Here is a 26617-nt window from a genome sequence, read left to right on the forward strand (position 1 = left end):
AAGGTGTGGATCTGAGCCGTCTATACAAACCAGTAGCTCGTCGTACCTGCCCAGTCAGCTCCACTGACAGCTCTCAGACTGTTAACAAGCCCCGCCCTCCTCTCAGCTCACCTGGGTTTCAGGAGCAGCAGCAGGTTTGTTTACCTGTTCAGCTGTGAGCCTGGATACAGCACAACATGGGCATCAAAAGACAGACTGACTTTTTATTTTGCCTTTTTAATAAAACTGCTTATCCCAGCTTATAAATCAGGAAACTGCAAGAATGGCAGATGACTGAAAAGGGATTAAAAACTGCCTTTTTGTGAACTTTTTAGAGAATGAAGGACAAAGTTTCCAGTCATAAGTCATGACTACATACAAGAAAATAACTCAGATATGTGCAACCATGACCAGTGGTGGAATGTAACTAAGTACATTCACTCAAATATTTACTTAACTATAACTATGACATTGTTGAACTTTACATGTGAATTTTCTTTTTATGCAACTTTATAGACGTTAAATAGACATAGACATAACTTTTCAGATGGAAATAGTCAACTTTTTAAGTTACGTAAAAACCTTATTTATGATATGATGCAGTAATAGTCTACTAATCTAATCTACTAATCAGCACTGACAATAATAAAAACAGCAAAAATATGCTCTAATAATAATAATAATGCACTTTTAAAGGAGTCATTCTGCATACTGAGTAAATTTTCTACTTTACTCAGAGCTGCAGACACACACAAAAAGTTTGTAATATCCAGTCAGAGGTCTGAGCGGATTACTCTGCATGTTTGAATGTTTTTTTTTACGCTTTTAGGTTGTAGAAAGTCCTCTTCACAGAAAAAAACCCCACTGACAACTGAAAGAGCAGAAAGACACAAAAATACCTGAGCAAGAGTTGAATAAGAGTAGAAGAAATCAGCATTATTGGTTTAAGAAACTGGAAGCTTTGCATCAACATGTGAGCAGATTTAAACACAAACCTGTTTCTGATTTACAATAAATTTGGAGCTGAGTGGAAAACGAATTCAAAAACTAATTTAAATCTTCCAACAGTATTCTGACATCATTCAAAACTGCAGATGTCGACTCTGGCTCAGTTGGTAGAGCATTCGTCCAGTGATGGTTGGTGGTTCGATCCCTGACCATGGCAGCCTACATGTCAAAGTATCCTTGAGCAAGATACTGAACCCCAAATTGCTTCTATGCGTTCATCGGTGTGCGAATTAATTCACAATGGTGGCAGGTGGCACCGCTTAGGATAGCCTCTGCCACCAGTATGAATATGTGTGTGAATGAGTCCTGTCTATAGTGTAAAGCACTTTGAGTGGTCGCAAAGCGCTTTATAAGTGCAGGTTCATTTACCATTAAATGGAAGTTTGAATCTTTTAAAGCATATGGGTTAATATTCTTAAAAGGGCATTAAAGGGTTAAAGTTATTTAAGAAATACATGTAGATTGTATAGTTCTGATCAGCACTGAAGTTGGTCAAAAGATTTAATGCATTGAAAGTGAAAAAAATAAAATAAAAAAATATAATATTTTTACCGCACTTCTTTAGAACTGAACATTTTTTGCAGCTAGGGTGAAAGGTGGCCTATTTTTTAATAAACCCACACTACTCAAAAATGAATAATGTATTAAAGACAATGTTGTTGTTAATTATTGACGTATTCAAGGGTCTAATAATCCCCCCAAAAAATTCCAGTTTAATATATATTTAAAATATATTTAATATTTTGTGTTTTTATCATTTAAAGCATGTGGGTTAATGTTCCTTAAAGGGCATTAAAGGGTTCAAATTATTTCAGAAATACATGTAAATTTTCATTACACAGTTGTTGTTTTTTAACTCTGCTAACACATTTATTACAGGAAAAGCAGAAAAACGGTGTCAGAGAAGAGATGAATCACAGAGACAGATGAGAAACAGATAAGTGGATAAGCAAAGTTTATTGCCATCACAAAGCATCAGGGGGAAATACAACATGTGACAGACAGATGGACAGAGATCAGGAGTGAATATTTCTATTCACAGGATCTCCAAATGATGAAAGATACCTGGGAGTGAATTAACTTGCTGGTAAGAGGAAAAAAACACTACCACACTAGAGAGAAAAACAAAAAATAATCTGGTGTCTGGTGTTGATTTCCCACCCAACAACATGCCCCCAGGTCCTCCAGGTCAAAGAGCAATCCAGTTTATCACAACTTTAGTCTCATTTCTATAGTTTTAGTCTTCGTTTTTACTGGTTATGATAACTACTAAAATATGGGAACAAACCTCATCTAAACAATTTTTTTGGAGGTAAAACTCAAAGTAATCCCACCTGAAAATGTTAATAATTATCGCTCAGTGTGCAGGAAACTTTCTGCAAACAATGGACAGTCTGGGCGACAATTTTACCTTGATTTCCCTTCCAAATAAGTTTGTTTAACCTGTGTGTTTGTCTGACTTACATGCCCTCTGATAGAAATGAATGATTTTAATAAGTTGTAGTAAGCAGGAATTATCCCTGTATAAAGTCTTTCCACTGACAGTGGAAGGTGCAGCTTTTATAACATTAAACACGAACATCTACCCTGTTTTTTTTTTTTTTAATTTTTGTCATATTTTTCTTATTTTTTACGCCTGTCAAAAGCAAAGTGGCCTGTTGAATAATACTGAAAATGAAATCTAGTGTAGCCGCTGTAGAAGTCCCTCAGTATGAACTAGTTCTCAGAAATGATGGAGAACCGTCAGACTGGTTAGAAGTCGTTCTCTGGAAGTGGTCGTGGACTTTTAACATCATCTACATAAACTCTAACACCTTGCTGTTTCACACAATAACGTTTTAAATCAGCAGACAGCAAACGTTTCCCCCTCAGACGTCACCACCGGTTTTACTTCCTCGGTGGGGTCGGAGACTTCATGAACCTGGGTGGGGTGGGCGACTTGGCGCCGCGGGATTGGGGAGTTGGAGACTTGGGGGTCGGGGTTGGAGACTTGGGGACCGGGGTGGAGGCGGGGGTGGAGGCTGGAGTCGGGCTCTTCATGGACATCGGGGTCTGGGACTTGGAGGGGACCGGGGTCGGGGTCTTGGACGGGGGGGCAGGGGACTTTGGCGGCACAGGCGTGGAGGCGGCCGTCTTGGGCTGTCCCAGTTTGGGCTCGGGGATCTGCTCGCCGTGCCTGTAGACGCTGACGGTGATCTCAACGAACTCGCCGCCGTACTTGTTCCGCACGTTGATGCTGTACTTGCCGGAGTCGTCGGGGGTGACCTTGTTGATGACCATGCTGGCGAACTTGCCGCCCTCGAACGTGACCTTGGTGTGCTCGCTGGAGGAGACTTCCTGCTCGTTCTTGAACCAGGAGACCTCGGGGGTCGGCTCGCCCCACACGGTGCAGGTCAGGCTCAGAGACTGGAGAGGGTCGAGAGTCAGCTCAGTTTAACAGATATTCAACATCTACATTTGTCTAAGTTCTGTACCAAAAAACAAAAACTATAATAAACATACTTATCCCCATAGTACTGGCTCCCAATGTGGGGATCAGGATTCCAAAGGGTCAAAAGATAAATCTGAGACAAATATATCTTTCGGCTACAAAAGGGCTGATTTTTTCAGATCTTTGCTCTTTCTTGCAAATGTCTTTCAAGTCTTAAAGCCTCAAAAAATAATTTAGATCATGAAGGAAATGAGCAGAAACATTTATTCTTGTCCTTGGAAAAAGCAGTTTGTCTTGGGATCAGATAGTAAGTAGACCTTTGGTTGGATTTTCAAGATAAAAATCAAACAATTTTGTTGCTTATTTGTTATGCCAACACAGATGAAAGGTCTGTGCATTGAAAAATCATCAAAGCTACTGATCCATGACAGCTGACCGACATTTAGTGCATTTAGTCAGGACTTTGTGTTGTAGTTTAGACCTCTGATAAAGCTACCTAATGGACCTTGAGCAGTGTTGCATAACATTACTTTTAAAAAAACTGGTTAAGAGTACTTTTGCATCAAAAAATTGAAACGGCTCTTGCACATGTTGGTTTTTTTAGTCAAGAGAGCGTGCAGCCTACTTTACATCTGCTACTGAATATATTAGATAACGCCGTTGCAGAGCCTCGTCTACAACTGATAATCATTAAAGGCTAATAGATACTTTATTCTCGCCATTTCTACCTTTTTTTCCTCAGCAGTGTATTTCGATTTTATTCTCATATTTTCATGACTTCTTTTGGAAGTGCATAATATAAATCGTTTTTTCTCCGGTTTGAATCCCAGGACTGACAGGTCAAGGACTGAAGTGCCCTTGAGCAAGGCACCAAACCCTCCCATGCAGCTTCCTGGGTGCGCTGAAATGCAGCTACCCACTGCTCCTTAGCAAGGTGTGTTCACTTGTGTGTTAAAAGGATGGGTTAAATGCAGAGTGTGAATGTCTCTATTGTGGGATTAATAAAGTAGTTAATCTTTATCTTTAACTTCAGAAAATAACTGATTCCTTGAATTGCAAAACTAATGTGTTACATCACTTGTTACACAAAAAACTAATCTGAGAACTCCAACACTGACCTTGAGTTGACACTATTTTGTCAAATTGAAAAAAAAGGTAAACCTATAAAACCTAAAGTATTTGCATGACTTGATACAAAATAAAAGCATGTGACAGCCCTTAGAGCAAATTTTTCCTTTTTGTTTCAGCTCTTGCTTCATATTGGAATGCAGCTGGGGTGGTGCAGCTCCTCGACCCTCTTATTACTGCTTGCTTTAATGATGCAAACGAAACCCCGTAAAATGAATGAAAAAAACCCCATGTCATCTTCCATATAATTAACACATCCTCACCTTCTGTTCCATAATAGTGACGACGTCAGGCAGACCGCCGACCACTCTGCCACGGTCTGAGAAGAGAGGACAACACACACATTAAACCTCTGATCCGACTATAAAAGAAGAGAACTGGAGAATATGTTTGCATTGTGAGATCATGTGAGACTGTCAGACTCCAGCCGTCTCAGTGTAACAAGCTGGAGACGTGCAGAACGTAAAGCTGCAACTCTTTGAACTTCTACATTCATTTGTACTTTGCATGCAAATAACTCCTTCAGCGAGGCGACATTTGTCTAAAAATGTTCAGAATGTCGCTTGAGGAGTCTTTAAAAGCATCATCATGACGTGATCTATAATATTTAAAAAATCATAAATATTTCCCTTTAAGGGACAAGCTCACGTGTCCACGGAAGCGATTTCAGCCATTTAAAAAATAAAATGAAAACTTGGCTTTGTTGAGAATTTTTTAGATAAAAAGTCATAATTATGAGATAAAAAGTCATCATTGTGAGATAAAAAGTAAAAATTATGAGATAAAAAGGCAAAATTGTGAGATAAAAAGTAAAAATTATGAGATATAAAGTTGAAATTATGAGATAAAAAATACTTAATTAAAGTTCCTTGCTTCCCATAATTTCAACTTGATATGGGCAAAAAAAAATTCTCAACAAAGGCAAGTTTCAATTTTAATGTTTTAACTGGCAAAAATGGGCTTCCATACCATATCATGTCTCACTTACAGAGTCAGGACGATAAATAATGATATACTCACTCTTCTCTGCAAATGCAGCTGCCCTAAAAAGATAAAAGAAAAAGATTAATATGATTTAAATACAGTTTAAAGATACATCACAAACTATAGTGTGACATTACTTACTTGAGTCTAAGGTACTCCTCATAGGCATCGGTGTATGCTGCAAAAAGAAAAGAAAAAAGCTAATTTAAAAGTTTTATAGCAACAAGAAAAACATAGAAAAATACATAAATAACAAAAAAAAACATAAAAACAAATCTAGATGTACGTTGGTCAATATTTATACTGTCTTTTTCCTGCATATGACCCGTTTTCTATGTGTTTGTGTATAAAAACTTTTATTTTTGTAAAAATAAATAGATAGATAATTCATATGTAGTATTCTGCATGTATTCAAATTTAATGCAGTATTTGCTATTTGTTTGCTTTAAAAATACCAATAAACAGATATTTAAACAAAATGGACTCTAGAGAATTAAAATAATAGTTCCAGAGTTGTAAAGTATGTTCCTTACCTTGTCCGGAGAGGTCGAAGGTCCTGGCGTGGGTCTGCACACCGTCGGAGATCTCGATGGTGTATTTTCCCTTCTCCTTGTCGGACGGGTCACAGATCTGCATCCAGGCCATCTCCGCTGTGCCTCCGATCCTCATCTTCTCAGAGGAGGCGATCTTACTCTCCCTGTAGGGTTTTTACATCACAGGTCAACGGGAGTCACTTCAGTTCACATGTCAAAGATGTGAGATCAAAGACTGAAACGTCTGCAGCGCAGCAGACACAACAACAGCAGCGTCTCTGCTGAAGAACTCAGCTACAGAGCTACACTGGGAAAAAAACAACTTAAAAATGGTGAAAGTCTGACAGCAAAAGTTTTACTTTTACTCTTACCATCAAATATCAGTAAACAACTGTAGTTTTTCAACGGATAAATTCTTTAAAAATATGGAAAATATACAAAATATCTGTAATGAAACGATATAAATCTGTAGAATAATTCAAGTTTCTCATTTACTTTAATATGACGCTAAGAGTTTGACAACTTTGCTGCCAGACTTTTAAACCGATTTTTAAAATTATTTATTTTAACTTTTTATATAATGTCCCATTATATTAATTTTCAGATTTTAACATCCATTTTATAGTTAATACTTGTAGTAAAGTAATTTAAATAAAGTAATTTTTTTTACTTTAATATGACAGCAAGTGTTACCATTTTTTTTACATTCAATCTACTGTAAGTTTTACTGTAAAGAGACAGTAAGTTGCCTTAATTTAACATTGAGCTATATGAGGTGTATTTTTTCTATTTTTACATATAAATCAGTGTAATTCAACATTCCAGACCATTAAGCAAATTAATAATAATAATAATAATAATAATAATAATAATAATAATAATAATAATAATAATAATAATAATTTAAAAATCTATAATGTCCAATTATATTAATTTACAGATTTTAACATCCAGTTCATAGTTAATATTTGTAGCAAAGTTATTTAAATACAGTTTTTTTTCACTTTAATATGACGGTACGTTTTTTAAAGTTGTTTTTTTTTTTACATTAAATTAAAGTTTTATGATAAGAAATGCAAAATTGCTTTAATTTTACTTTTAGAAATGTGATGTAAATGTTTTGTATTTTTTTTTTTTTTACATAGAATTCACTGTATATTGAATAATAAAACAAAATAATAATAATAATAATTAATATAAAAAATTCCATAATGTCTCATTATATTAATTTACATATTTCAACGTCTTTTGTATGATTAATATTTGTATTAAAAAAAAATTAAAATAATTTTAAAATACTTTAAGTATTTTTTTTAACTTTAATATGATAATAAGTGTCACAATTTTTTACCTTTTATTATTATTATTATTATAATTTTTTTTTTTTTTAAAGTTCCATGTTTTACATTTTTTATTTAAAAATCTATAATGTACCATTATATTAATTTAAAGATTTCAAAGCGCATTTTATGGTAAGTATTTGTAATAAAATACATTTACCTTTTTTATGGCATTTGCACAATGTATAGTGTACATAGGGACATTTATAGTGAATTATGCTGCATTAATAATGCTTTATGACTGTTACTGTACTTGTGTTTCCAGACAGTCTTCATCTCTTCTGTGTAGTAGTTCATGTAGCACTGCAGCCTGATGCCCTCTGGTGTACACTGCAGCACCAGCTCAGAGGCAGACGCACCTGAAAGACACAACAGTTCAAATTGTAATCTACTAATGTATGGGTGAGAGTCACGGGGGCCAGAGTCAAAGATATTTGATTTGCAAACAGTTTCTTGCGAATTAGGAAAGTGGAGCATTAGGTTTTTTTCCATTCCCATTTCCAGGCCTCGCAGCTTTAAAACACACACGCACACGCACACGCACGCACGCACGCACGCACACACACACACACACACACAGTCAGAGGAAATTATGTACTTTGTTGTAAGATGTAACTTTGTCTTTTGAAAGTTTTATGCGAGTTAAAATAAGTTAAACTTGGAGTGTTTTTGTAATTTATACGAGTCAGCTGACCGAACTCACCAGCATTCTGGGCGAGGGCATTGATGATGTCATCAAACACTGCAAGTAAAAAAAAAACGACAGACACAAAACACCTTAAAGCATGTTTACATGAATAATAATTAACGTCAAACTAAATGAGTTCTTTCTGAACAATGAGAACGAACCTTTTCCTGAGATGTCGAAGGCAGACGTGTCCTTTCCTCTGTCGTCACTCAGCACGGCCTTGAAGACGCCCTGATCCTTTCTGGAGAACTGGAACAAACAAAGATTACTGCATCAACAAGTAGCAATAAGCAGCAATAACATTAAAATATCAGAACATTTTCAAACACATGCAAACTTGGTTTCCATGACAGCTCAGTTTGTTTTTATGTTTTATTTTATGGGATTCATATATTGCATATATTGTTTATTTTCCCAGGTGAACGTGCATCATCTGTAGAGCTTTATCCATCACATGAACACAGAGAAACAAATCCCTGCTGGTTCAAGACAGTGCCTAAATCTTAATATATATGTTTTTCAGTTTTGTCGAAAACTTGACATTTTAATCTTAACAAATAGCTGTTAATAATCTCTTCTTGTTTATATTGCATGTTTACTATTTATTCTTATTTTATTTATGCTTATTTCTATTTTTGCTGCTGCGACAATTAAACATATCCATGTTGCAGGACTAATAAAGTAAGACTTCATATAGAGAAAGAACTTTTCCATTTCTTCTGATTTAATTAAATGCAAATCACCTGCAATCAACTATATCCTATGCTAAATGCAGTAAGTGTTTAAGAATATATTATGATTAATATTTTGTATCAACCAATGAACAAGTAAACAAACTTCCAGCACCGCATGCATAATTTGTGATTTTTTAAACATTTTTTTAAACATTATTATACATTATATTTAAATGTGTAAAAGTACTGAGAGAATGAAGCACAATTTAGCATCTAAACAGAAGTGCAAAAAGCAGCTACTGCAAGTGCAAAGTAATGTCCAGATTATATAGAACAAATTGAATATATACAATAAGGTGTGTATATATATATATATATATATATATATATATATAAATACAGTGAGATATATAGAGTGATAGTGACTGTGTTCTGCTGCAGCAGGTACCAGAGGGATGGGGAGAGCGCAGGCTCCGGAGAGGACATTTGGAGGAGTTTCTGGAACGATCTCATCGTCCTCTTTGTACCAGTGGAAGGACGTCTCCTTCTTCACATTAGCCACCTAAGACACAATATAACAAAAGGTGTGACACAAGGATTCATTCATGTAATTGAGAGAAATAACTTGAATGAGAGTGATTTATTTGTTACCTTGCAGGCGAGCATGACAGTGCAATCCTCAGTGACAGTGAAGTACAGATACTCAGAGAAATGAGGACCTGAAGGGAATACAATTACATCAGTTCAAGAATATAGATAGTTACAGTAAATAAAAACAAAAAGGATCAAAAATATTCTGCCAAGGCTGTATAATCCCCCTGAATGTGTCCTTTTAAATAATATTAATCATTAATATTGACACACTTTTATTTCATGTTTATATTAATATTGTTGGCATTGTCATCAGTGCATGTAATTTATACATTTCTATGCAGATTATATATTATTTTATAAAATTCTACCTCTAAAGTCTTCAGCAGCCATCAATAATCTGCAATGTTTTTAATACCCTGTAGTCTGACTTTTTTCAACTATTTAACTCATTTGAAATTCAGATAAAAACAAAGTTTATGTTTTTCTCTAGAACTAATGAAAGTATCCCTCAGTCTTAAAGTGCATCTGGATTGATGATACATTTACTTTTAAAACCCATGCAGACAACTTAAGTCACAATTAAGGCTACAATTTATTGTTTTTGTACAGAAATAGCAAACGGTTTCCCGTTTTATTGCAGGAAAAAGATTGTGGAAATGACCTTTCTCTCTGTCTTTGATTATGGATTTTTATACAGTAAATGCTTATCCTGGAAAGACAGCATTTAGAAAGCATGCCCCATTTGTTTGTAATATGCTCAATAGGGTAATTCAAAAATATGCTCAGGGTTTCTATTGACTTTAGGTGTTACTGTTTTAAATAATACGCATGTATTTTTATTCATATTGCTATTGAAGGAAGCAATTATTTATAATTTGTCATGCTGTCTAATATATGTAAATCTTTGTTATTTTATTACTGTATATCTATGCCATTAGCTTTATTTATTTATTTATTTATTTATCTACTTATTTATTTGTTTATTTTCTCTGTACTCAGGTCTCACTTGTCAGCAAGATCTCAATTTAAATGTGACTTCTTCCTCATTAGATAAATAAATATATATAAATATGACAAACCATTCAATAAAATCCTGCTGGGAAACAAACGACACTGAAAAGTTCTGTAACTTGAATGACTTACTCTTAGAAACACAACTTTTGTTTAAGTGAGTGAGTGTGTGAGTGAAAACATAACAGCAGCCTTGGTGAAGTGTTTCCAGGTCGTTTGTGTGTCAGTACCTTGTTTCCTGATGTGCTCTTTCCTCTGAAACTCGGCCTCCCTCAGAGCAACTTTGAACACTGAAACAGGGTTATGATCAATAAATCAGTTCAGTGGCAGAAGAAGCACTTAGATATTTGAATTAGTAACAGCAACATCTACTCATCTAAAAGTCTGTCTAATTTGTCTCTCTGATTAATATTCCCATATAAATCATACATAAATTCCTTTCTCACATACTTTACCATAATGTATATCTGATAAATAATATTGTAATAAAATACATCAGCTACTTGTTGCAGTTCTATGCAGGTACATAAAGCCTCACCGTCTCCCACCAGGACAAGGGAGCTCTGGGTTTTGGCCTTGCCGTCGTGGATCTGGACGGTGTAGGTTCCCTCGTTGGCTCTGGTGAAAGTTTCCACCGTCATCTGGATGATTCCTGTGGCCACGTCGTGACTGATCTTGACTCCCTGAGAGGGAAAACAAGGAAACCATTTATATTTACAATGCACCAAGAAATCATTACATTTCTCTGTCACAACTGTAAAATCAATCTCCCACCTGAACTACAGATTATATCTTTAGTGCACATTAGAAACAGCTGGAATTCTATAATATTAAAGCCTTAAATAGTAATTTATAGGTATATGCAAAAAAAAAAACATTGACTTGATGCATAACAATCAATGCTTTTACTTGATTTTAAATGATGGCGGGGCAACTATTTGGTTTGCATTTTAATCTTTTCTCTACATTTTTAGATATGTGCAGTGGAAATTTAAAAAAAAATCACAGAAAAGGTAACTATTCAAACACATACAGTTGGTTGAGTCATATAATCACCCTCAGGTATTTAATTTAAGAGAAACCTGAGGGTTAAAAGTGGCATTAGAGCTGTTTGACAGGTTGGATGGTGCATGTGTTTGGTGTTTGTTTGGTTTCCTTGATGGCAACTTGACAATAACAGATCGTGTGTCAGATTTCAGCTCAAACAAAGTTGGGGAATCATTTTCAAATTATTTAGAACATGCATGTGTCTCTCATTCCATTACTTATTTATTTATTGATTAAGTATTTATATATTTAAATGTTTTTGATGTGCAAGTTCCCCAAAATTGTATATAAAAGTTGTACACTTTTAAGACAACATTTAAGACCATTTGTACATAAGTTTTTAATTTTAATTGTTGATGTTGTTCTATTCTACCCCTTGTTTATTTTATATTTATTCTATATTTATGCTATTTTTACACTACCCTTTATATTTATAAATATTTTTATACATATATTTATAATTCCACTTCTCTCTTCTATCCACTTGCTGCTGTAACTGTGCAATTTTCTGACCGTGGGACTAATAAAGGTTTATCTTATGTTATCTTAAGATGTATATGTTTTCAATGGCCTTGGGTTGTTTTTATTGGTTTTAAATATTTTAATACTTGTATTGGGTTTTTTTTAATTATGTTTTAGATTATTTTTAATTCCCTTATATTTTCAAATTTTAATTTCTTTTTTTTTTTTTACTATCTATCCTAATGCTCTGCCCTTGACTTTAACTTGTAGAGCACTTAGGTCAACTCCGGTTGTTTTTAAATGTGCTATATAAAGAAACTTGATTTGACATTTCAGTCAGATTTTATGAATGTTAAGTAGCGTCACCTCTCCAGTTTTGACCTCCTTGTCGTTAACGATGAACCTGTAGGATACGGACGGGGACAGTTTGACGGCCTGCACCCAGAAGCGCACGTGACCCTTCTCCAAAATCTCGTAGTTCAGACCGTGTTTCAGAGGAACAACTGCACAGAAAGAAAAGATACACACAGATAAGACCCTGAGGAAAACAGTGATCATTTATCTATATATGAGCGGTTTGCTGCTAATGCACAGTACTCACTTGGATGTCTGATGGCATAGCTGAGCTCCAACATGGTGTTCAGGGCTGCAGAGAGGATGCAAGAAACATGAGAAACAAACAAACCACAACAAGAAGGCCAAAAAAGACTCTGTTCATAACTCAAGGACCTACCGTCCTCAGTCAGAGTGTGGCTGGCAGAGACTCCATCTGTGTCAGTGACGACCACAGAGTATCTACCCAGATCGTCTTTATCGGGGTTGGTGAAAGTCAGTCTGGAGCTGAAGAAAAAAAACACAGCAACTATTAATTATATTTTCAGGTTAACACAGTCAAATCCAACGATCCTGTTGGAGAAAAACTAATTACGTTTGAAAAGCTGCCAGCTGCTGTTTTACAGAGAAATAAAAATAAATTAAAAACTTTAATACAAAGGTCTAGACACAAAAATCCTAAGTCTAGACTGGAAAGTCCCAAGTCTGGAGTGGAAAGTCCCAATGTCTAGACAGGATAGTCCCAAGTCTAGACTGGAAAGTCCCAAGTCTGGAGTGGAAAGTCCCAACGTCTAGAGAGGATAGTCCCAAGTCTAGACAGGAAAGTCCCAAGTCTGGAGTGGAAAGTCCCAACGTCTAGACAGGATAGTCCCAAGTCTAGACAGGATAGTCTCAAGTCTAGACAGGAAAGTCTCAAGTCTAGAATGGAAAGTCCCATGTCTAGATGGGAAAATCAAGTCCCAAGTCTAGACAGGAAAGTCCAATGTCTAGACAGGAAAGTCCCTAGTCTATACTGGAAAGTCCCTTGTCTAGACTGGAAATTTCCAAGTCTCGAATGGAAAGTCCGTAGTCTAGAATGGAAAGTTCCTCGTCTAAACTGAAAAGTCCCAAGTCTAGAATGGAACGTTCATAGTCTAGAATGGAAAGTTCCAAGTCTAGAATGGAAATTTCCTAGTCTAGAATGGAAAGTCGCTAGTCTTGAATGGAAAGTCCCAAGTCTAGAATTGAGAGACCCTCGTCTAGAATGGAAAGTCCCTAGTATAGACTGGAAAGTCCCTCTTTGAGAATAGGAAGTCTCAAGTCTAGACTGGAATGTCCCAAGTCTAGAGGGGAAAGTCGCAAGTCTAGAGGGGAAAGTCCAATGTCTAGACGGGAAAGTCCCAAGTCTAGAATGGAAAGTCCCCAGACTAGACGGGAAAATCCCAAGTCTAAAATGGAAAGTCCCAGGTCTAGAATGGAAAGTCTCAAGTTTCGACTGGGAAGTCCCAAGTCTAGACAGGAAAGTCCCAAGTGTAGAATGGAAAATCCCCAGTCTAGAATGTAAAGTCCCTAGTCTAAACTAAAAAGTCCCAAGTCTAGAATGGAAAGTTTCTAGTCTAGACTGGTAAGTTAAAAGTCTAGAATGGAAAGTTTCTAGTCTAGACTGGAAAGTTCAAAGTCTAGAATGGAAAGTCCCAAGTCCAGAATGGAAAGTCTCAAGTCTAGGCGGGAAAGTCTCAAGTCTAGAATGGAAAGTCCATAGCTCTAGTAAGTAACTTCTATGACTTTGACAGAATGTTTTTGATCATAAAAACCCTGTACACCTGGTAATGCTGATGAATCTCGAGTTGAGATATTAAACATCATTAAGAGCAAATAATGTCGTATTTGTTCTAACAGCAAACAGAGAAAGTTGATCCTGTTCAGCAAGGAAACGCTTACAGAGAGCAAACCAGATGAAGCCTGGAGGGTGAAACACTCCGTCTTCTCTGCTGTATTCATGAGCGTCTCTGGGCTGTAGATTATTTTATTCTTTACAAAGAAACAAATGCGGCGCAGCGAGCTTACGTTCTGCCCTTGTCTGTGACGGAAACCCTGGGGCAGTCCCCGATGACTTTGTAGTTCTTCGACCACACAAACTTGGAAGTCTCGGAGATCTCACATGCCTCCAGAGACAGGAAGACGTCTCCGGTCTCCTCGTCCACACTCGCCAAAATCTCGTTGGTGCCTGTGAACACAAATAACATGCAAAATTACACTTTCAAAATGTTTCTGAAAAAAGATTATTTCTGAACACCTTAACCTTTTTTTAGCCACAGGACTGTGTGAAAAATCATATTTGGAGTCACAAACAGAGAATAAGTTCAGTGTTACATTTTAGGTCCAAATACTGTTGTAACAAGGCAAATTTAAGTTCTCTTTCTCTATGAGTTTTTTATTAATATTAATTGTTAGTTTTTTAAGGAGGGATGTCGGTCTCAAACTGTGCTTTCTGTACCTTTAGGTCAGTGAATCTTAAATATTCAAAATTTGTTTGTTTAAAATATGTTAATATGTCAATTTCAGTCACTAATTTAACACAATCATGCTTTTACGTCGTCATTATAAAGTGGCAGTTACATTTGTATCTTCTAAAAGTTATTTTGTTTGTTTAAAAGGTGTTTCACAGATTAAATAAGTAGAAGTGAGCAGTGTTCAGTTGTTATTGTTACCTGGAAGAGCTCTGGCACAGACCGGCTCAGACAGCTGGGAAGGTTTTCCGACACCCTGCGCATTGACAGAACGAACTCTGAACACGTAGGTTTCTCCTTCCTCCAGACCAGACACCTGCAGGAGACCACAGAAACACATTTACATCAACAGGGTGACACAGCTGATTAGGGGTGAAACTATTTACCAAATGCAGCATTCAGACCTTGATTTTTGAGCCTTGGTTTGGTTCATAAAACTAAACTTCTAAATGTAAAATCCATTTAAGACTAAAACTAAATCTTAAACAGCTGCCAAAATAAACACTGAAAGAACACATTTTTACTAATTTGGTTAAAATGTGAAGACTCCACCAACTACAACTGGACATTTTTTAAGTTGTCCTCAACCAAAACTAGATCTAAACTATGAAGGATAAAAATAACTCAAATTAATTTTAAAGTATTTAAGATTTTTTCCTTGTAAAGACTAAGACTAAAGCCCAAACAGCTCCCGAAATAAACACTGAAAGAACACATTTTTACTAAAGTTTGACTAAAATGTAAAGACTTCATTGACTAGAACTGGTAATGTTACTAAAACAAATAAGCATTTAAGACTAAATCTTAAATCATGGTTATTAGGTCTTGGTCCAGAACCTTTATACCCCTATCACAGTCTGAAACATAAGTTTGTAATTCAAACCTTACCGTTTTCCTTTGCTATCAAACATCTTTATGCTGTAGTTTCTTGTTGTTCTTGTTGTATCCTACCTGCAGGTAACGGTGGCTCACAGCTTCCTCAGTCAGGGTAACAAACTCAGAGGAGCCCTTTTTGGCCATGTCCACCAGGTATCCAGTGACAGAGCTGGCTCCCACGTAGACTGGAGCCTTCCACAGGAGGACCAGGGAGTGACTTCTCACCTCACTGAAGCCCAGGTCGTAAGCTGGCCCTGGAGGGAAGATAGCATCAAACGAAAACATGAGAAATATAATATATGTATATATATGAAAAAATGTGAGAAAAGAACTGTGCCTTAGTTTTCTCTGTAGGTTCGTTTGCAGTGATACAGGTTAAACATTCAGGTAAAGTTCTTGTTCTGACTTCTGTTGGAGGTTCATTCACTGCTATGATTGTCAAAATACAGATTCTACTTATTCACATTAAAATCAGGGGAACTTGGGCTATTATCACAACAATAGGCACACCCGGAAGACCTTTAATATCATCAGCAGGATACAGGAGGAAAGACAGATGTCAGTATCATATCATTAGAGAAGCAGTGACTGTTCTCCCACCTGGCTCTTCCATGGTCCAAGCTTCACACTTCATGGGGTAGCTGGGAGCTGAGGGCAGGCCGACGCCGGCCATGTTGGCGGCCTGGACCTTGAACTCGTAGAAGGTTCCGTCCTTCAGATTGTCGACCTGAAGAGACAAAGAGAGACTCGATGAATATCTGGTCGGATACTCGTGGTGTAAGGAGTATCCAGATCCTAACTCAAGTAAAAGTACTGAAAAAAAGCGCAATATTTACGTTTGAGATGTAGTGGAGCAAAAATATAAAGTTGCATAAAATAGAAATATTCAAGTTAATCACTAATTCACTTAATATTTATTCCTGGGGATTACTTTTGCTGATGAAAACAGTCTAAAACAAACAAGCAAATATGTAAAAAGTTTTAAAAGTTTAAGTTTAAACCAACCCACATCTATTACTTTTATTATTGTGTAATGTTGAGCCTAATTGCTGCCACTCACAGTGCACATTCTCTCCGTGACGGCCGTCAGGTTGAACTCCTTCCAGGCCAAAGTGTCAGCGTCCCTCTTGTCGATGTAGTAGGCGTTGACCTTGGAGCCGCCGTGGTGTTTGGGTTTCTTCCAGGCCAAAGTGATGGAGGCGCCGTCAGAGCTCAGCATGGTGATGCCGAAGGGAGCGCTGGGAGTTGCTGCAACAGAAAAATATTTAATGTTTAATATGCATCCTAGATACTTAACTGGAACCTTTATACAGAGTTGTAAAAAGTATTTTATCTTCTTAACTTCACTGTGAGCTGTGTCGGCTCTTCATGTATTTATTAACTTATTTAATTATATTACTAATTTATATTATTTATATTAATAAACTTTATTAACTATACAAAAAAAAAAGTTTTATTTCTTTAAAAATACAGATAATATACATTTAAGATATATATGTATAAACAAACGTTTATCTGTAGAATAACACTTTTTTTTCTTTTACAATTTCTTTTTACATTTTTTTTTACATTAAATTTAAAGTTTCACTGTAAAAAAACAGAAAGTTGCCTTAATTTTACATTGTGTATTTTTTTATTTTACATATAATTCCCTGTAATTTAACAATAAGACCTTAAAGCATTTTAATAATATTGTAAAAAAACCCTCTAAAATTAAAAAAAAAATCCATTATATTAATTTACAGATTTCAACTTTTATGTAATGGTCAATATTTGTAATAAAACAAATTTACTTTGCTTATGGCATTTGCACTTAATGTAGAACACACACAGGAAAAACCCTGTAAAAAAATACAGGGAAAATAAATGTTTTTTAATGGTGTCGATTATCACAAAAATACAGTGTAATTTAAAAAACACACCTAGGTAAATAAGTGTACAGTAGTTTTAGTGTTACATTGCGATCTTTCTGGCACCAAGCAGTGAATTTTGTGTTGCAAATGTGCAGTTCTGTGATTTAAACACATAATGCAAAGTGAGAGTGGACAAAGTGCGAGCGGTGGGTGATTCAAATGGGACAAAATCAACATTTCATACATACCATAATCCGCCCCCCTGCCTGGTCAGAATAATGAAATAAACCAAACTGAACATCAAACTTTTATCACATTTCTGACCCTGTGGTGAAACATCACCTCGTTCTGGATCCAACATTTTCTTTACACATTACCAGATGTATTTGTCACAGTTTTAAGCACTTTTCCTATATTTTAAGAGAGTTTAATATAAACATGGTGCAGCTCTTACCGAGGGCTGGCTCCACGGCGATGGGGGAGGACTCCTGAGACTCCTCACTGAGGCCGAACACGTTGACGGCTTGGACGCGGAACGTGTAGCTCTCTCCTGGGATCAGACCGTGGACCACAAACCTGACACACACATTTAATTTCATTTAATTCACTTTCACTCAATTAAATACAAACAAAAGATGCTTTCAACTGTTATAACCACATAACAGTTAGTTAATTAAAATGAACCCTACCTTAACAGTAATTGATACTTTAAGTACATTTAGCTGCTAATACTGTAATTTTACTGAAGAAAGGTGTTGAATATCGGATATTTTACTTGTAGTGGAGTAAAGAATCTTAATACTTTTTCCACCACTGTATTTTAGTACATAACATATTTATAGGTGGGTCATATAGATCATTATAATTCCAAATTAGTACCATGCAGAAAAAAATGGTGTGTTTCACCAATGTCTTTTGTCCAAGAATCTCCAAAACATATCTGAGAGATTCTAGAGATTCATGGGTGCAACATTGAGGAAAAAAAATTCATGGTAGATCAGCTTGAGGGCGTTATTTATATAAAATAAATACTGTTTTTTTACTTAAACTGCAGAGTTGCAAATAATGCAAAAGCTTTATCAATCTGCAAGTAGCTACAGCTACGACACACTTGATTTAAAACACTGTAAACAAGAATGAATGGAAGCCAAAGTCCCTGATCCTATGTGAGGTATGCAGAAAATGTTAATGATGGTTGAGGTTATTGCTGAACTATTGCTGCATCTGAAATTCCATACTAACATTTGCTATTTAGTCTGCAACTGTAGTGTGAAACAAATATTTGGCATCATGAACAAAAGTTTTTCTGTAGTTTTTCTGCAGTTTCTAATAGCCAAAATACTCCTACATGACAAAAAAATAAATTGTTTACTTAGAAAAAAGTATGTTGAACGATAGCTTAGAGAATGCATCAAGTTACAATTTAAGATTCACAACTTTTTTTTCTTCTTTCATTTTGAATTTAGCGTCTTGAGATGACAGATCTCCTGAAAGCTCTCTGTTCAGGACTCTGCAGGTCCTGCAGCCTCACCTGGAGTGTTTAAAGGGTTTGTGGTTGCAGGGGAACCACTCCTTGGATCCGACGACGCGGCCGTCGATGTAATATCCCATCAGGTTCTTCAGAAGTTTGGGAGCGTCCCACTGCACAAACACGGACGACTTGGTGTTCCTGGTGGCGATGACCATACCGGGAGCAGAGGGGACGCCTGGTCAGGGAGAAAGATATTGTTAAATACTAGTGATTTTTCTATAACTTAAGTTATTGGCTTCACATAGAGGTATATGGATCAACACTGAGGAATTACCATTTCTTTTAAGCCCTTTTTAACCTGACAAATATTCTGCTTGTCAGTTGTTTTTTATGCAGGGTTTCTTTCTCTGCTCTTTCTAAAAAAAGTTGAACTGGCGAGGAACATTTGTCCTCTGCATTTTAAGGAAGATAAAATTATGTTTTGTTAGCATTCAATAACAGCAACATAACCAAAGACTCATAGGAGGTTCGGTTGTTGCAAATAAAGTTTTATTTTCAGAAAAATGTCAATTAGTAGCTGTGTATTTAGCTCAGAATATTTACAGATAACAGCAGCACTGTGTTTCAGCTTTTTAAGAAGAAAGATTATGAAAATGTATGCCAATCTCCCCAAAACAAGTAAAGAAATCCATGAACATCTACCAGAAATTGATAATTTACCACATGAAGGTGATTCAGATCAGCTGTCACTCCCAGGGATTCATTACCCGACTTATTTAAAAAATTTAGCATCTTCACCTTCTGGTAGCAATGAACCACCGGGACAGCAACTATCTATAAAAATGACTTACTGCAGGTCTGATCTGCAGATTTTATGTCCGCCACATATTGTTGCAAAATAAACTTGTGCATCATGCAAAGAGTGCAAATTACATGAACAAACATGGTGAATTTTAAAGCTTGTGAAACAACATGTGGGGTTTATTTTAAAGATCCTGTGGAACTTCTATTGCATGATCAAGCCTTTCTGCCGATCTCTCTACATTTAATAGGTCACATTTAAAGAACTGTGCACAACTATTACATTTCCAGTGTGCTCTGCTCATCACACAGTGAAAATTTAACTCATTGGTGACATTACAGCAGCGTGAAAAGTGTTTTTCCTCAAACTGTACATACCCACCGGCAGCTCAGTACCTGCAACATAAAGTCATTCACTTTTAACAAAATGTCAATGTGAAGATTTCATGCATATCTTTTTGTTTGCAGTTCAGGGTGTTTGGAAAACCATTGCGGTGTTTTTATAAATACAAAAATTGTAGTTGATTGATACGTCTCTTTCTGCAAAAGTGAGACCAAAAGCTGCAAGAGAAGAGACTTAATGTCAAACATTTCTGGACATAAATGTGCAAATGTAAAGACTAATTCCCAAGTTTTTTAGCACAAAACTTAAAACTTTTTTTGCCAGCTCAATGTAGACTTGTCCCCATAAATATGGATTTTAGTCAGTATATTTTTTTGCAAAGAAATGCTGAAGTGCAACAACTAACCTGCAATGTAATTGAAACATAGAAAAGCTTTTATTTGCTATACCAACTAAAAAAAAATAAAAAGACGCATGTGTACTGTATTAATTTCCTCATTTTCCTCAATAAGTTTGTCTTGAATATTTATTTGTTTATCTCTCTTATAGACACAAAAATGTTTAATCCTGCAGAGTTTATCTCTTTAAAAAAAAAATCTTTGGATATTACCTTTATTTAACCTTTAATTTAACCCAATTTTTTCCTCTAGATGTACAAGTTCAACAGTAAGATTCAAGAATGATTTTGATTCGAGGGCACCATTGCACCCAACAAAACAACGAGTGATTGACATTAAAGAAAATGAATATTTGGCTTATTGCTAATTTTGGTATGCATTTATATTATTTGTATGGTACTGTGCAGTATATATAAGACCTTGTGTCTGAATCTGAGCCCTTACCATCCTGGTCCACCTTCTGGACGGGCTCAGAGGGCACCGACGCCTCGCTGGAGCCGTACATGTTGACCGAGTACACTCTGAACTGGTACTTTTGCCCATCTTGCAAATCAAAAACCGGATAACGGGGAGAACGCAGTTCAACCGCCGTGTTGATCCGCTGCCACGCTCCAGTGCCTGCTAAGCACTGTGGGAGAGTCGGGGGGGAGGAGGAGGAGAAGGAGGAGAGAGAGAGGAGGAGGAAGAGGAGGACAGAGAGAGGAGGAGGATAGAGAGAGAGAGAGAGAGAGAGAGAGAGAGAGAGAAAGAAAGAGAGAGAGAGAGGAGGAGGAGAAGGAGAGAGAGAGAGAAGACGAGGAGGAGGAGGAGGAAGAGAGAGAGAAAGGAGGAGAGAGAGAGGAGGAGGAGAAGAGAGAGAGAGAGAGAAAGAGGATAAAACGGAGAGAGAGGAGGAGGACGAGGAGGAGTAGAGAGTGAGAGAGAAGGAGGAGGAGAGAGAGAGAAAGAGGAGAAAAGGGAGAGAGAGGAGGAAGACGAGGAGGAGGTGAAATCTTAATGTAAACAACTTAATTTATGGGGACACTGGAGGGGAAAACTATGAGTTTAAGAGGTCAACGTGTTCTTTATCTCTAGAGCTACATTGATGTAAATGTTCGGCCGGAGGAGAAGCGACACACACACCTTCTCGATGACGTACCACAGCGGAGCTCGTCCACGGGGACTGGGAGGCTTCCAGCTCAGCACCACGTACGATTTGAAAATCTCCGATGCATGCACGTCGGTGGGCTCCCCCGGGATCGTTACGTAGCCTGGATTGGGAGTGAACGAGTTGAGGCCTAAACTACGTATGGCAGCTCCTATTGTAGAAGTCCCACACTTGGTGTTTTTACTGAACTAAAGGGTTTTTACTAATTAAAATAAAGAGCCAAAGTCCTGTTAAACCCTTGTTAAGCTGACATACTAGATTAATGCAGGGTTTCTTTCTCTGCTCTTTCTAAAAAAACAATGAATATTTTGATTAATTGTTCTGTACTGAAGGGGAACATTTGTCCTCTGCAGTCAATAACAGCAACATAACCAAAAACTCATAGGAGCTTTAGGTGTTGCGTGCAAACAAAACAAATAATCTTTTATTTTCAGAAAAATGTAGAATTTCAACTCCTAGCAGCCTTATTTAGCTAAAAAAAACTGCCCATTTTTCAGCTTTTTACAAAGAAAGATAACAAATTACAAAACTGTACAGGTACAGATACAAACTGATATCTGAGCCCTGAATAACTCACATAAAGTCTAGAAATGTTCGGGTTTGTTGCAGTAAATATGTGGGATTTCTACAACAGCCTCCTGTGTTAAATAACACCAACTCGCGTTTTTTTAGTTTTTGTGTTAAAAGGTTTTGTTTGTTTTAAAGAGGATACTCGACACACTTTAAATGGTTTAATTGAAACTTAAAAACCACTTCAGTCGATTAAAGTTTGAATGGAAGAGATGGAGTTAAATTAAAGATGAAAGCACAACAGTTAGGAGGAGAGGAGACGGGACATGTTTGGTTCTGTGTGGCATTAAAATAAACTAAACAGGTTAGTTTTTATGTGACGGAGATATGCTGTATAATTTAGGGCAATAGATGTGTTTATAGGTATGTTTTGCAAATGTTGTGTTTTACTGACATGCAATATAATAAAGAAGAAATTAAGGATTTCTACATTGAAAACAGCCCTTTATGGAAAATTATTGGCAGAAAAATGTTGAGATATTCAGCAACAAACCTCTGCAAGCAGCTCTGAGGATGTTATGGGGATCTAAAGGTGGATAAAAATATGTTTATATTTATTTAAAATTAGTCTGCTTTTTTATTTGCAGTAAAAATCCCCTTTTGAAATGTTGAATGTTGGTATTCTGATAGTGGTTTGAAAAGAGGAACATGTGTTAGTATTTGGTTTGTGTGAGATTAAGATGAAGAGTTTTAAAAGTATTACGGCAGGAAAGGGAAGGAAAACCAACTTTCTGACCCCAGATCAGCCTGTGAACACCACCGTACCTTCCAGGTCATCATCCTTGATCACTATGTCGTATTTCCCTTCAATTTTAATCACTGTTGCGGGAAACGACAACAACAACAGAGCGGTTAGGAAACGTTCGCGTCCTGTCGGTGTGTATTCGGTGTTTACCTTCGTCGGTACCTTGCAGCCTGGCGCTCTCCGCCTCGTCCAGGGCGGTCACTTTGTCCGACTTGCGGGACGGCCTGCTGATGCCGGCGCTGTTCACGGCGCGGACCCTGAAGTGGTAGGAGCGCCCCACTTTCAGGCCGTGCACCGGGTATTTACAAACCTTCACAGGGGCGTCGTTGCACTGGACCCAGGTGTCGCTGCCAGATTCACAGCTGCAGGAAACAAACAATGTCAGTGTGTCAAAGAAAGATCAAAAGTGACAAGAATTCCCCATTTATTTCCTAAATATAATTTATATTTAAGGTAATATATATGTTCTATTTTAGATTTATTTAAAATGAATAATAAATAATAATAATAATATGAAGAAAAATAAATAATTCAGTAATAAAAATAAGGATTAAATGATAATAATAACAATAAAAATAATAATATTAATTATACAAAGGAGAAGAGCAAATACATAAATACATAAAAAGTAAATAATAATTTAAAAAAAATCTTTGCACGTAAAAATACGCACTTAACCTGTGTCTGTCTCAGATAATAATCCTAATTTCAAAAAATGTCACAAAACATGTTACAAAATGCTTTATACAAGACAACACATACAAAATAGAATAATAAAAGTGAATCAAAAGATTTACTTTCTAATTTTACTTTTTTTTTATAACCTTATTTAGTTAAAGCTGCATTAATTGTTAATTTTTTTAGCCACTGAGGCAAAAGAAACCTGACAGTTTTTCCGCAGCTTTCCTGTAAAAGATATTGATGAATGCAGCTTTGAATAAAAACCATGACATCATACCGGTGTAATCATTTCCTTGGCATTGGGTGCAGTGTAATTTAACAGCATTGATGTTAGCGTGCTATGCTATAAAAAGAAAGCCTGAGGAGTTTTCAGGGTGCAGACTGACCGGTCCACAAAGTATCCGGTGATCGCCGCCTCGTTGACGGTGTTGGGGGGTTTCCAGGCAACCAGGACATAGTCCGAGTTGATGTCATAAGCCTTCACACTCATAGGTGCGCCAGGAGCCCCGGCCGAGGAGGGGGCGGCATCTGGGGAGCGAGGAAACAAGGACTTAATACATACAATGTCTTTTCAGTGCAGAATAACACAGTTATACTGACATAAATCATGAAAAAAGTGGATTTCTCTGATAAAATATTTTTAGAAAATTTGAATAAAACTGAATTTATGTGTACAACATTTTCCCAAGTGTCACAAATATCATGAATGTTGGAAAAAAATAATTGGGCCTCCAAATATTCTACATATTGAATTATTTACATTTCTACAGCCTGCTCTACTTGCAGCCTCTCCTGTCCACTCCTCTCAGCTCTGTGTAAACAGCCTGCTTGTTCTGAATATTTCTCACTTTGCTGTTCAGAATTTTTGAACGTTTTAAATGAGACATGTAAAATAAAGTGATTTTGACTTAGATTTTTTTTGTTCAGCACTAAAAAAAAAGAAGAAAAGAATTTTCTCCTTTTGATTTTCTTGTTCTATGTGTTTTTTTCTTTAAACGGCGACAGTCTTCATTTCTACACACCCATTTGATAACTATGTACAGTATTTGCATGTGTTCTTGTTGAATATAATAATTATATATAATAACTCCTATAAGTTGCATCAATCTAAACCAATTATCTTACAGCGATTATGGTGGGAGCTGCAGATATCCTGACTGAAGCAGTCAGTAATTGATGAGTAGAGGATTAGATATAAAGAGAACTGTCATTCATTCTGTCATGTTGAGGCTCATCCTCAGATCAGGTCTGGTGGGAACTGAGTAACTGTTGAACAACTGACATTTAGGAAAGGGTTGAGACTTGGCTTGAGTCCTAAAAAACCCACAACTATTTATCCATCAACACAGAAACTAAGACTGGAGAGATCATATTACATCGTCTTTCAAACAAAGTGAGTAAAATAAGTTTCTGCAAGTGGTTCTTTAAAATAAAAGAGGAAATCAACTAGAAAGGAAACAACCTAATATTTATTATATAACATTCCATTGTTTATTTAGCAGAGACGATGTACAATAGGTTAATTGCAACAGGTATCACTAAAAGGGCATTTTTTTATCTTTCTTTTATAAAGATTTGGTTGTTGTTTTACATAAATCAATTTATTTTCATCAGATTTTCTTGAGATATTTGAATTTCTTTAGGTTGTTTCCACTATTTTTTAGCCATGAGTGACTACCAATGCTCATTTTACTGTTTAATTCACATTATTATTATTATATAATATTATTTATTTTACTGTTTATTATTCTCATTTTATTTACTTACATTCGAGTAAATAAACACACTTCATTTTTATTTTATAAATATATTTACTAATTTATTTATTTTTAATATTTAATATTATTTATTTTACTAATATATTTTCAATTTATTATTTCTATTTTATTATTGATTTTTTACTGGTTATTTTATCAATATATTTAAATATTATTATTATTTATTTATTTATTTTACATTATATTTTTATTTTGTCTTCGTAGCTCTTAAAATTTGGAACAGCCTTCACCCTTACTGCTGAATCTGTGGATTGCAGATTGAGGTGATAATTTATGTAAAAAAAGTGACACAGTGCAGAAAGCAGGACCGTACCTGAGACGAACAGGTAGGCGCTGTGCTCGGCGGTACCGTCCTTGGTGAAGATGCGGAGGGTGTAGAGACCCTCGTCGTCCTTGGCCAGATGAGGCAGCGTCAGACGGGCCACACCTCCTCCCACAGACATCTCCACCAGTTTACCTGGTTTCAGCAGTTTATCTGTCAGCAGAGGAGACAGAAACACCGTGAGGAGAAACAAAATACAAAGAAAACAACCAGCGGTCTGACTTTAACCCTCTGAACCCCTACGAGCTGTTTCAGGGTGTTTTTTACTCTTTTAAGTTTTCCTCTGTGTCCTTGTGTTTCACTGTAATACATAAAATCTATTTAAATCTAGAAGTTCTGCAGCCCTATGGAATCAGCACAATCTAGTCACTAGCTAGTGGGAACAACTCAAACATGTCTTTGTGCAGAATAAAACAGTTAGAATGACAGAAATCATAAAAAAAAAGTTAAATTTCTCTGATAAATTAATTTTTAAAAAATGTAATAAAATGGAATCCATACATAAAACACTTTTCCAACAGCCCACAAGTGTCATGAATATTGAAAAAAAATGGGTCCCCACGTATACATATTGAACTTTTTACACAGAGCAGAGAGGAGAGGACAGGGCAGGAGAGGTTGCAAGTATGATGTGGAGGGAAACATTGTGTCTCCACATATTGAAGTACATCATGGTATGTCATGTTTCCAGACTCTCCTGTCCTCTCCTCTCTGCTCTGTGTAAACAGCCTCTCCTGTCCTCTCCTCTCTGCTCTGTGTAAACAGATTTTCAATAAATATTTGTCACATGACCGTTGGTCTCAGCAGAATCAATCGTGCAAACGCTTTATTTTAAATGACACATGTAGAATAAGAGATTCTGACACAAATATCAACATTTTAACTCAAGTTTTGGTAACTTTTAGAACTTTTTATATCCATTCAGGACTTT

General features: G+C 36.2%; 1 protein-coding gene across 2 annotated transcripts in view; it reads right to left on the minus strand.

Annotated features, from left to right (window-relative positions):
* Positions 1-1925: 1925 nt before the first annotated feature.
* The window catches only part of myom2a (myomesin 2a), a 52839-nt gene continuing 28147 nt past the window's right edge, over positions 1926-26617 (minus strand). The window contains exons 10-37 of one of the 2 annotated variants that reach the window (XM_059332073.1): positions 25678-25839; positions 23973-24114; positions 23068-23267; positions 22926-22979; positions 21566-21693; positions 20888-21071; positions 18962-19136; positions 17885-18006; positions 16638-16825; positions 16178-16304; positions 15653-15831; positions 14903-15017; positions 14259-14418; positions 12613-12719; positions 12481-12525; positions 12246-12382; positions 10909-11053; positions 10601-10660; positions 9417-9484; positions 9214-9327; positions 8253-8340; positions 8107-8145; positions 7657-7762; positions 6064-6227; positions 5672-5708; positions 5567-5589; positions 4810-4865; positions 1926-3393 (exon numbers count right to left, since the gene is read on the minus strand). In XM_059332073.1, coding sequence (XP_059188056.1) covers positions 2875-3393; positions 4810-4865; positions 5567-5589; positions 5672-5708; positions 6064-6227; positions 7657-7762; positions 8107-8145; positions 8253-8340; positions 9214-9327; positions 9417-9484; positions 10601-10660; positions 10909-11053; positions 12246-12382; positions 12481-12525; positions 12613-12719; positions 14259-14418; positions 14903-15017; positions 15653-15831; positions 16178-16304; positions 16638-16825; positions 17885-18006; positions 18962-19136; positions 20888-21071; positions 21566-21693; positions 22926-22979; positions 23068-23267; positions 23973-24114; positions 25678-25839 — 3644 coding nt within the window. In that variant the 3' untranslated portion in view covers positions 1926-2874. Of the gene's footprint in view, positions 3394-4809; positions 4866-5566; positions 5590-5671; positions 5709-6063; positions 6228-7656; positions 7763-8106; positions 8146-8252; positions 8341-9213; positions 9328-9416; positions 9485-10600; positions 10661-10908; positions 11054-12245; positions 12383-12480; positions 12526-12612; positions 12720-14258; positions 14419-14902; positions 15018-15652; positions 15832-16177; positions 16305-16637; positions 16826-17884; positions 18007-18961; positions 19137-20887; positions 21072-21565; positions 21694-22925; positions 22980-23055; positions 23268-23972; positions 24115-25677; positions 25840-26617 lie in introns of both variants that reach the window. The other variant, XM_059332066.1, reaches the window with a different exon arrangement.

Source organism: Centropristis striata, chromosome 1, assembly GCF_030273125.1.
Source record: "Centropristis striata isolate RG_2023a ecotype Rhode Island chromosome 1, C.striata_1.0, whole genome shotgun sequence".
Lineage (NCBI taxonomy): Eukaryota > Metazoa > Chordata > Actinopteri > Perciformes > Serranidae > Centropristis > Centropristis striata.